Source organism: Acanthochromis polyacanthus, chromosome 6 (genome assembly GCF_021347895.1).
Source record: "Acanthochromis polyacanthus isolate Apoly-LR-REF ecotype Palm Island chromosome 6, KAUST_Apoly_ChrSc, whole genome shotgun sequence".
Taxonomy (NCBI): Eukaryota; Metazoa; Chordata; class Actinopteri; family Pomacentridae; genus Acanthochromis; species Acanthochromis polyacanthus.
In genome coordinates this window covers 32,982,796-32,994,731 of record NC_067118.1, presented here as the reverse complement: position 1 = coordinate 32,994,731, position 11,936 = coordinate 32,982,796, and the positions used below count along the sequence as shown (strand labels likewise).

The window sequence follows — 11,936 nt, the reverse complement described above, 5'->3', positions numbered from 1 at the left end:
CTGTACCAAGAGTTTGAGCAGGTTGTGAAAAGTCTGTAGTTCTTTGGTCTGAAAGCACCAGAAGAGTCGACTCATTAAAGGAGAAAACAGGAGATATTGTTTGTGCTTCTGTCACTGCAGTTTCTAGTTTTCTTAGACTGAATATCAAGTTTCTATTTTAAATCATTTACGGTGTGAGCCCAAGAAGACTTCAATAAACTCCCTCCATCCCCTGGACACAGCATATTTTATTACCATGTTAAATCTCTTAAGTATGTTTTTGAGTTTTAATCATAGTTTTGGCATATTTTTTTCTCTGTTTAGTTTTGTCATCTGTGTGAAAGGTGCTAAACTATGGAAGCCCGTTTCCGCCACTTAAAAGAAAAAAGTCAAATGCTATCTCATAATTATGAGATCATAAGTCATAATTATGAGATACAAAGTCATAATTATTAGGGCTGGACCCGAATATCCCGAATATCCGAATATCCGTTTGCTACGGCGGTATCCGGATATTAATTTTGGTATCCGAATATCCCCCCCCTGGGCCGTCTTCACCACAAGCCCCGCTACTAAACTTTTGTTTTATCCTTGTTCCCTTGTGTTGCAAATGAGGCGTTTTAGTGTCTGTGCCTTTCAATCCAACTGGGCTCCTGCTGTCCATACCCCTTTCAGGAAGATGCCCACATCTACATACCTCTGCATCTGCTCTCTTCTGTGACTGCATTCAAAATGGCTTACAAGAAAGTATTCCAGCTGCCCTCACAAAGTAAGTACTGTTTCATGCAGTATGCACACAACTGGGACACAATACTTTGTCACAACATGGTTCCTTAAACTTTTACCTCCACAGTCTGTAGTGTAAAATGAGTTCTCATCTGTCTGTCCACGCTTGTTTATTCATACCATGCATGTCTCAGTGATGGAAATGTGCAAAGGATTATGGGTCACAAAGGCATGCTGGTTTGTTAACTAGAAAATAAATCCTGGTATTTTTGGCATATGCTTTCGGCATACTCCGAGTTAGGACATACTGAAAAATAGCATAGAATTTGTGTCCAAACTTTTGACTGGTAGTATGTTAAAAGGTAACTTTTTTAAATAACTTTTTTAGATGGACAACTTTTATTGTCTGTTACAAATAAAATCAAAAAAATGTCTTTTGTCATTCATAAAAACACAGTACAAAAATAAAAACAAGTAAAGCACAAAAATAACTAAAAACACAGTGCAGTCTATTTGTTAAAAAAATATACAAATGCATACATAATTTGGGCCCTTTGATGCTAAAGGATTTCACATTAACTACACAACCTATTTACTGATGTTTAAGCAAAAGAGAAAAATGTGAACAATGCTTTATAAACAGCCTTACCTGAATTACTTCCTATCCATGTGTAAGGTTTGCTACAGCCAATACCAGCAGTGATGTCCAAGAACCAGACGTGTATCTTAAGTGCTTGTTGACCAAACCAGACCTAAAACACATGTGGTAGGAATGTATGTCTGTGGTGCTGTTTTTGCTGACCTTTTTTTTTTTTTTAAATTAAACTCTTAATGCCATCTAGTAATAGAAATCTCTCAAAACTGAGCTTTATGTAATTGCATATTATTATTATTTACAAAGAACTGCGTGTTTTTGAAGCAGCCTATTTCACATATTTGATCATTAAGTTACAGAAATATGTTTATGTATTAACCATTATTTGACCTTTTTTCAATACCACCCAGTGGTGAGGCCTACTAATGGTCCAACTCTCTCAAAAATACTGGAGATGCTTGGACAAAGTCTTGAGCTTTGGCAGGTGCTGTGTAATTGCTTGTTTTTAATTATATGAAATGCTGAATGAACTGTATGCAGATTTTAGAACTCACTTGATGAAATTATTGTTTATATAGATGACCTTTTCTCTCAAGTTAACCTAGTTCAATTTAAGGACATAAACTTAAGCTTGTCCAATACTTACATTCATCAAATATTGGAAAGAAAAATACACTTTAACAGTTTAAAATGACAAAGGAGCGGCCAACATATTGCTTTTATTTCGAAGGAAGCAGACCTACTTCCCGTATTTTGCAGCTTGTGTCTAACTTGACGTGCCTGTGAAGGCACCCATTCAATTAAAACCGACCTCACAGAGAGTGCCTCCAAGTGGCCGCCTTGAGAGTAACACCAACTGCCCAGAAATTTGTTCTGGGGTCCAGTATTTCCCCACCAAAGCCATAATCCTATTAAAAATGATGGACATGCTCCTCATAATAGCCTCTGTATTTGTTCTTCATCCAGCCTGAAACTTTCTTCGTTGTGAAATAGTGGAGAGAAATCAGATGAGACTCTGCCTCTGAGGGCACATGTATAATGTTAAACTTTTATGAGCATGTGCCTAAATAAAGAAAGCATTCATACGCTCATAGGACAGCCAGTGGTGGCTGTAAATTGTAACTGTGTAAGCCGGCTAGTGGTGATGAATGTCCAATAGAGCTGAAGGCAGCATTTTGCTTAGGATTTAAGGCCAGTTTGTGATGTATTATTTGCCACAAGTAGATTTTAGGTGCACTAATGCAAAAAAATCCTGTGTTGTTTCTGTTACCTACTGCAGTTTCCCAGGTGACATACAGTATTTCAGCCTGAAAAATGGCATCATTTGTAAGCCTCTGCTGTGAGCAAACTACTGCTGCAACATAATAATTTAGCGGGAATCAAGTCATTCATGCTGCTGTAAGAATAAGAAGGAACAGAATCTGTTTTTGCTCTCACGCCTCAGCCTTGGAAAAGATGAATTGGTGGTTTGATAATAGTGACTTCGGAGTGCGAGAGGAATTTTCACCAGTGTGTTTGAGCGCCAAAATGTGAGGAGAGAAAAGGAAAGAAAGAATGAAAGAGAGAGTGGCGAGTAGCTGCGACAGCCTGAGACACTTTCAAAGAGGGAACAGCTTTGTCCTTTTGAGTTTTTTTTTCTCTATTGTTGTCCACTATGAGCCAGACTCTGAGGTCTCCTCCACAATGTAGGTCCCCTCAGAGCAGCACACCACTGGCTGTCCTGTCACTTCACATTAGTGTCTTTGTGGAGAACAGCAGCCCCGGAGGGCCACACTTGTCATGAAAGAAGTGCTCGGGACACACACACACACACACACACACACACACACACACACACACACACACAGTAGATAAGGAGGTGTGGTGGCACAAGGAGAACCTCCATCAAGCTCCTCTAATAGAACTACAGTATAACAGTGACCTTATTTCAACCCCGGCTTTCTTCCCTCAGTCTCCCTTTTCTCCCACCCAACCACCAACCCACGTACCCATCTGCTTATGGCACACATTCAGCAGCCATGTTCTCATAAGAAATGCAGTTGTGAATGAGCGAGCTTCATGCATGGCGAGAAGTGCAGGGCAGTTTCTAATGTGTTCTGCTAGTAGCTGTTAGCCGTTACTGGCTTGATGTGCAACAGTAAATCGTGACATTCATCTGTTATAAACAAACTGGTTAATGCCACTCGACTTCACACAATAAAATAGACGACATATTAGACCTGCTGGTGACTCTGTCTCTACTAGCGCAGGGATTGAAGTGTTGACCCCTGTGACAGCAATCCTAAATTTGGTGAAAACAGTATCCCAGTTAATAAAATGTTTCCATGAAAACTACGCATTCTTGATTTTAATGTCACACGTAATAAGTAGGCAACATTATTGGAGAAAACATAATTAAAGGTCAAGCTTGAAAGTTGCATTATGAACTTCAGAATGATAAATGAATAACAAAGTCCCATCCAATTTTCCACTTAACGGTTTACCAGGACCTCTATGTCATCGGTGTTCATAGTTAGCATGCAAGCTCAGTAGCTGTTATGATTTCATTAAGTACATTTTTAGGGCTTTTTCTAGTTTTATGAGTTTCGATTTATGACTAGCGAATTGACCTTGAGTGGTCAACTGAGAAAACTCCACATGTATCTGCTAATGAAGATGATGTGATATGGCTTTAAAAAGTGAGCCAATCTTGAGTTACAGTAATATTTCCAAAAATGGCATGATATTTTCACAGGACGGCTACACTATAATCCATAGATTTCCTTTGACAGAAGTGACAACCAAGGCTCATCATAATGTCCCTGGAGAGCAGTTTTCTCTAAGATTGCGGGCTGATTTGTGGTTCCTAGAGTTTCCACCAGCAGTATGGGAGGCAGAGCCTTCAGCTATCAGACCCCCCTGCTGTGGAATCAGCTCCCAGTTTGGGTTTGGGATACAGACAGATCCGGCTTAAAACTTTCCTTTTGATAAAGCTCATAGTAAATCCGCACTCAGGTGGCTGTGATCCATCCCTTAGGTATGCTGTTATAGGTGCAGGACGCTTCCTTTGATGCAGTGGGCACCTCTCCTCTATACTCCTGTTTCTCTCTTCATACATTTATATACCAGTTTTGCATGCCACTAACTCTGTGTCTTCTCTCTCACATAGTCTGTGTTTTATTCTGTCTGCAGGTATCTGTGACTTTTCAGATACATCTGTAGTTAGTGGACTCACCAACCTCTCCAGAGTCCATTGTTTTCTGATGCAATGTTTCTCAAATTTTTATTTGCTACCCTTCTCGATCTTCCCTTTTACCCTCAACTCAACTGATCGAGGCAGATGTCTGCCCTCACTGAACCTCGTTCTGCTGGAGGTTTCTTCTTGTTAAAGTGGAAGATTTTTTTTCTTTACAAAGAGCTTGCTCAAATGGAATCTTTGAATTTACTGGCTTTCTCTCTTTAATATAATCTTGTAAGGTCTTGACCTGATTACATGAACTGCCATGAGATGAAGTAGCCTACGCTGTGAGTTGGCACTACATAAGTAAAATTAGATTAAATTGTATTGAAAGTCAATGTGGCAGTTCAAAACTCATTCATAGACTGTACTGTACAGCATCTAGTACTCAGCTGGATGCAGCCCCTGCCTGTGCACAGATTACATAACATGAGACAGTATGTGCCTGACAATGCTCATCTGACACAAGAAAATAGGGCTAGAATGAAAGCTCTGGAGTATAGGCAAGCTGAATAAACTAGAGAGCAGATGCATGCGGACTGATCACAGTGTTTGTTCCCGGTTGTTAGTCCTCATGATGAAAGAGACGCTCTTTTTTTTCAAGTTTAAACTGTCCAATTCGTGCATGCTAGGCCGCTTCCATAAATACCCTGCGGCTATTTTTGGAAATGAGGGAGGGGCTCCTCCTGGGCGCAGGTGGGCAGGACGGCATAGGAGAGAGAGGGACGGAAGCGCTTTAAAGGGCGAAGAGCGGAGGAGTGTGTGATGAAATGAGATGTGAAGTGTTCCCTCACTCAGCCCACAGACGCGTAAAAGATTTATCAAGCTGCTGAGGAGGGAGGTGGGACCTGCCTCCGTGCGCTCCCAGAGAGGAGGAGGACTCAGAGACTTGCTTTTAAGATCTTTTCTATTATAAATCAGACCGACCAGTTCGAGGGGTTATCCAGGAGGCAAATGGAGATCCAGACAAAAGGTCTGCGTGAAGAAAGGGAGGCAGGGCAACAGATCTGGAACGACGGTGGTTGAGGCAGAAGATTTATGGAAAGGGAATTCGACTGCAAGTTGTGCGTGAAGAAACCCCATCTAAAAAAAATAAAGGGGGAAAAATCTGAAACGACACAGAAAACTGCCTCAGATTTCATTATTTCTGTAGAAATGGCGAAAGACCCCAATTAAATATGAAAAGGGCGTCTTTACGCCCAATTTAGGAACTCATATCTGAGTTATGCTTCCATTTTGAAAGACCCTGAATTAATATGTATGTTGAGTGAAACTTGCAATGTGTGTGGCATCATATGAACACAAGATGGCGCCTGTTCTCCATCAGCAGCAGCATCATTTAACCTCTCGTTCACATCCAAGCACACGAGTCATTGAACACAAAATGAGACTCCAACATTAATTTCTAACCAACACCAGAGTGAATCTGTAACATTTTTCCCTCAAAAATGTGCTTAAATTGGCTTTATCACTTCATCTTATAAATGTAATTGGATCATCCTATTTGAATAAGCTTCATAGAGATGTACCCCATCACCATGGCAGTACATTAATTGCCTCTGTTAAAGCATTTTTTTTTTTTTTTAAATTGAGACGCGCGTAATTTCTCCAGTGCCACCACTGCGGACAGCCTCCAGAAACCAGTTGACGCCCTCAGTCAGCCCCTTCTCAGCCCTGCTTGACTGCCCCACCACCTCCCCCCCACCTTATTCTCCTCCTCCCTTTTACACACCGGCTCTCAACCATCCTCCCAGCCAGTCACCTCAAGTGCGACCGACCGGCCGGAGCGGAGCGCAGACAAACAAACGGATCCAGAGCAGCAGCCAGAGCGCACCGTGAGGTTCCTGTTTTGTTTTTCTGTGGAAGGAGCTTAGCACACTAAAAAAAAAAGAGCAGAAGAGGAGAGAATGGGACGCCGGTGCTTTGATCAGGACTGAGTCTGGTCGGCACACTGAGAGCTCCACTGACTCGTTTCCAAGTCCCCTTTTTCTCTCGGAGTCACCGCGTTTTCACCGCTGACACAATGGGCTGCTGCAGCGGACGATGCACTCTCATTTTTATTTGCACTTTACAGCTGGTGAGTTCACGCACACTTCTATTGTCTACTTTTACAAGTTGTAACTGTGTGAAAGAACAGCTTCAGTGTCATGCATGTTGAATTCAATTACTTTGCTATTAAATATCTGCTTTAACAGGACAGGACACTGTTTTCTGCCGGAGTGTCACATGTTGATATACGAAGTTAAAGAAATATCTGCGTCCTTAGTTATTTAACTTAATATAAGTACAAGACATAAGGAAATGTCCATCTTTTTCTCTTATACTTCTCTCACAAGTGTTAATATTTGCTGAAATCCCGTTTAAATCGAGATTTGATGTTACTCAGTATGTGAGTGTTGTTTCAAAGCCACTGCTGACAGAAAACATATGGAGCTGCTGTTCTACAGAACTCTTCCCAGCCTCAGGTAGCTGCTTGATGACAGAGCAGCAACCAGACTAACTAACTGTAAATGCATGTGAAAGTGCACCAGCAAACGTATGTAAACATTGTAATGAAGCACATGTGAAGTCATGCACCACCAAGCTTTGTGTGAGGCATGTGTTCACAGTCCTCCTCTGGGTTTCAAATGGGTATCCTGCCTTGCTGCTGCCTCCAGATGAAAGACAACTCAGACGTCTGCTGGTGCATAAATTTGTTTGAGATTTAAGAAATTTGTTAATCCAGAACTGAAACCAGCTGTGTCTTGGGAAGGTGTTGATCCATAAACCAACCCTGAGATTTTATCGCCTGTTGGAGCGTTTCAGTTTCTGATCAGTGAAGTGTGTTGCTGTGACATTTTACTGATGGGAGCCATGCACATCATGCTTCCCATCGACTTGCGGGCCAGCTTGCCTTTGCCACTGTCACCGAGCGGAGTTTACTTGACAGGCTGTGGCAGTGTTATTTATGATGGTATTAAAAACGGAGCAGGCTCACGCCATAAGTCCCTAAGTAAATGCCACCGTTAACAACAAAGGGGGCGATAAAATCGGCTCTAGACAAAGAACCAAGTGGGGAAGTTCTGATATACTTTGTCAAGCGTTAGCTATTTCAAAATCAAGTAAATGGAAGTTTTACAGTAAAGTTTTGGTTGGAATCAGCCATAACTGTGTTGACAAAGAAGCCCAAGTTTCATACCACCAGGTAACAAAACTCAGCTTTCCCATTTTGCAAAGCTGTTTCTCCCAAGCAAACATTTTAATACCACTCATACACAAATATTTCTGCCTGCTGTTTCATCTCAAGTTTATACACTTCAAATAATAAAAAGCTTGTAATCTAGATGGGAAATGAACCCCTGCTTGAGCTGAAATGCTTTTTCAGAGAAATATGATTAAACAAGCATTTGTTGCAGGTGTTTCTTGCTGTCATTTGAATGACTTTCTGCTGCCTCCTGCCTGTGTATCCTGCTGTTATTTCCCCACTTCATCTCCAAAATTAATTGAGCGCTGGTGTGTATTTCTGTCACACCTGTTTATACTTCATGTTTCAGCCCCATAAATGCATCCAATAGTGAAACACTGGCAATGGACATTAGGTAGATAGTCTGCTTTTATCTAAATGGATTAGGTCACAGTGGTCTCAGTATTGCTCCCTTATTAACGTTGTGACTCACACAAACACTCGTACGCACAAATACGGAGTGTTGTGAATCCACCTTGAGCTACACACCTGTTTCTCCTCCGCAGACTTCGGACCTTTTTGCCTCATTAGAGAGAAGGAGGTCACCCATTTGTTATGAGGTTTATAAAGCTGTCAGCCTGCTGCCTAAAAAGTCCCCGAAGACTTCTGGAAACAGCTTTATTTTCCCCTGGCACTGTTTCTGTGTGACCTGACACTTCCTGTCTGGAGAAACACACGCACACCTACACACCTGCACACCTGCACACTGATGAGTTTAACCTGCAAAAGAGGGGCTGCATTAAACCCCTGCACGACCTTTCAAAAGGTCACCAGGTTGAGTGTGTATATATATGCGTGCATGCTCACATGAATATACATGTGCACTTGAGTGTAGAGAAGCACAAGGGACCCCCACTCTCTCCCCTGGCTGAAACCTATGCATAGACAATGAGCCAGGTTATTCCCAGTCCATTACAGGGTAAAACTGCCATTAACAAAACAACATACTCTGCTCCTCAGATGTAAAAATAGCCCTTGTGAACCGCTGTGTGTGCTAATTAGCCGGGCAGAGTGCTTTGATCAAACCTCTTTTGGCATCTCGGCCATCCCCTAATTGAATTGTGGTACGCTTTCCTCATCAACAGGCCGAGCGTTGGGACTCATCTCTCTGGGACAGAAGGCAACAGATAATGAGCCTGTATTGATCGAAACGTCTCTGTTCTCTCCTCCCTCTGCAGCCTAACTATTCCAGACAGTAGGGCTGGATGGTTGTCAGAACCCCGATCAGCCCCAGAGAATAGCTAGCATTGGCAGTAAGCCCTGTCTGTGTAATGATTTGTTTGTACTCTGAGACACGGGCAAGCTCATTTTTGTCTCAATGGGTTGGTTGTTTGAGGTGTTGACCTGAAATTGACCTGGCGTGGAAGCATTTCCGTTGGACAAATGCGGGACCTGGTCTAGACATATTGTGAATGTCAGTGGCTGGCCATGACGAGGACGCTGTCCTTAATAGAGCTGATGGTTATTGTGGCTCCGTGGACGGTAGTTGATAGATGAAGGAGGCCTCTTCAGCGGTCATGGTGGGTTTTCAAAAAAGGGCAGAGAGGCCAACACAGACGCACACACACACACGGGCACACATAATCACACTGAACAAGGCTAATGACTCACAACTGAACATTGACCCTGAAAATACCAGACCATAACTGTGCTGACCACACTGACAGATTCAGCTTTGCAGACACAGGCACTATTTCATGCACCCCTCCCCATCTGCGACACGCCCACAGTTACAGATGCACACTCTGAATTGCAAGTTATAGGTCAGTAGGTCTAGTGTCTGGTAAAGACTACAGCCTTTGTGGGAGGTGCGATCAAAAATTCTGTGTTTCTACAGCACAAAAATGGTACCTAATTTAAACTTGGCCTCCATTTCCTAATAAGTAGTCACTTGGTGCCGCGATGCACCGCTCCCAGAGCTCCTGCCACGCTTGGATCGCTCCCTGGAAGCCCCAGTTTGTAAACGTGTCAAACACCATCTGCGATATTCACACGAGGGCTGAACAATGAATCAGTTTCAAATTGAAATTGCAATTTAGAACAATGTAGTTAGCAAATTGCAACGGCTGTGGTTTGACAAGATGTGGCTATTAAATAATGAGACCAGTGCTGTAATTCAACTCTATCTAATTTGAGCAGATTGAAAGAAAGAGGGATTGTTGCCTGCTTGCCTATTGATCAATGTGTAATAAGTGGTTTGGCTATGCACACTGTGACAGACACAAACTCATTAATTAATTGCCACAAATGACTTTACATGTATAACACAATGAATATTGAAGTGATGCTAGACTGTAAAAACAAATATTACCTGTCAAGTTGCAATATCTATCCAGAAAAAGACAATTAGATATTTTCCTCAATTCGCTCAGTCCGAGCATGCATCTTCTCCACTGTGTCCAAACAGCAACCCTTCAACTTTAATTCATTTTGAGAAAACTTGTGCATGTGGGGAGCAACAGAGCACGAGACTGCTGCACTCTATGAGCACGCAATGGGAACAGTCTCAGAACCTTTTGATCGCGCTTCACGTGAGGTGAGAAATTGTGGCTTTGTTTGCCTGTGACGAAATGACAGAAAGGTGTGGAGGAGCAGGAAAGGTTTTTATTTCGTCACATGCGAGGAAAATAAAGAGGTGTCCATATTGTCACAGTGACTGATGTGATTTGTGTGGTTTGGCTTTCAGTGCAGTGAGCCACAGTACGGAAGCAAAGGGATATCCGCAAGATTTTTTTTGTTTTTTTCTTATTAACCGCATTTTCACCTTTTAAAAAGTAGCCGTCACACAATCCACACGCTGTGTGTGTGTGTGTGTGTGTGTGTGTGTGTGTGTGTGTGTGTGTGTGTGTGTGTGTGTGTGTGTGTGTGTGTGTGTGTGTGTGTGTGTGTGTGTGTGTGTGTGTGTGTGTGTGTGTGTGTGTGTGTGTGTGTGTGTGTGTGTGTGTGTGAAATCTTGCATCACACTGCCCACTTTTTCTCTCTCCTCTTTTGATGACATAGCTGGAGAATATACAAACTTTGTAGTGAAGCCTTCAGAGGAGAAGAAGACCGGGTTCAACCAAAGTGCTTCCAAGAAAGTTTTAACAGAAAAGCAGAGCACCTCATCCTGAAGAGTGTTATCTCCAAAGGCGCGACATTATCCCTTGGCAGGCATCACGTCATCTCCTACATACTACAAAGGATTTAGGCTTCTTTCTCCCCAGTTTCTCCTGCTATCTCATTTGCTTTATGTAGGCACTAACAATCATTTTTCCTTTTTGAATATTTATAAGTTTAGAGATGTCGAATGTCTGTCAACGAATGCATGTCTGCTTACAGGAATGCATACGCATGCAAGGTCTCGGCCCATAGCTTTGATATTAATGCATCACACAGCTGTAATTAAGAGTAATTACTGCAGCTGGAGCAAAGTGCATGGCCATAAAACACTGTTCTGTGGGTAGGATGTGAGGCTTACAGCTACTGTATAATCCTCTTGTACCTTGCCAGTTCCCAGGAGAGATGATTTATCCAAACCTGGTAACTAGAGAAATATGGAAGCTGTTCTTGGCAAGAGCGGGGATGTTTCAATTTCTTGCCGATGTTTCACACATCTGTTTTGGGGTAACTTGTTTTGGTGGGTGCTTTGTCGAGGAGCGTATGTGTGTGTAACTTCTTTAGAGCGCCCGTGTGAACCTGGACTCTGGTGTGATCAATGATAATGAACTGTATTTCCTTGGCACTGCCACATTGATGGAGGAGAAGGGCCAGCAGGAGTAGAGCGAGCAGTCGCAGCTCTTTTATCTCTCCGCTTCGTTCTCTTTGTCTTTGCCTCTCTGGGAATGCTATTAAGTTTTCATAAAGCTTTACTGGCCCGTGATTCATATCATTGTAAGCACAAACACATCTTTTTTCTCTGCTATTTGCTTTGGCTTGCACAGATGGTGGAAGACCAGGATAGCGTCCCTATCTGAATTATCCATGATAAAACAAAACGTGGTGTCTGCGTGTGTTATACACAGCTTGCCATACAGACATGGACTCCCCATACGGTGTATCTGCTGAATATCAACAGCAAGTGGATTTAAATAAAAGCTGCATCAGTATGTGCTTAGGTTTTAGAAGAATTGTCGCGATCAACATGCAGGTTATACGTATTAGTGGAGAAATTTGCCAGATGTGGAGTGGGGGCAGGGTTTCTGATCTATAGCTGTTAC

The 11,936-nt window shown here is 42.4% G+C and overlaps 1 protein-coding gene across 2 annotated transcripts in view; it reads left to right on the top strand.

Annotated features, from left to right (window-relative positions):
* Positions 1–6,116: 6,116 nt before the first annotated feature.
* nkain4 (sodium/potassium transporting ATPase interacting 4) overlaps positions 6,117–11,936 on the top strand; it is a 45,482-nt gene continuing 39,662 nt past the window's right edge. Inside the window, exon 1 of one of the 2 annotated variants that reach the window (XM_022192056.2) lies at positions 6,117–6,594. In XM_022192056.2, coding sequence (XP_022047748.1) covers positions 6,541–6,594 — 54 coding nt within the window. In that variant the 5' untranslated portion in view covers positions 6,117–6,540. The remainder of the gene's footprint in view (positions 6,595–11,936) is intronic. The other variant, XM_022192058.2, reaches the window with a different exon arrangement.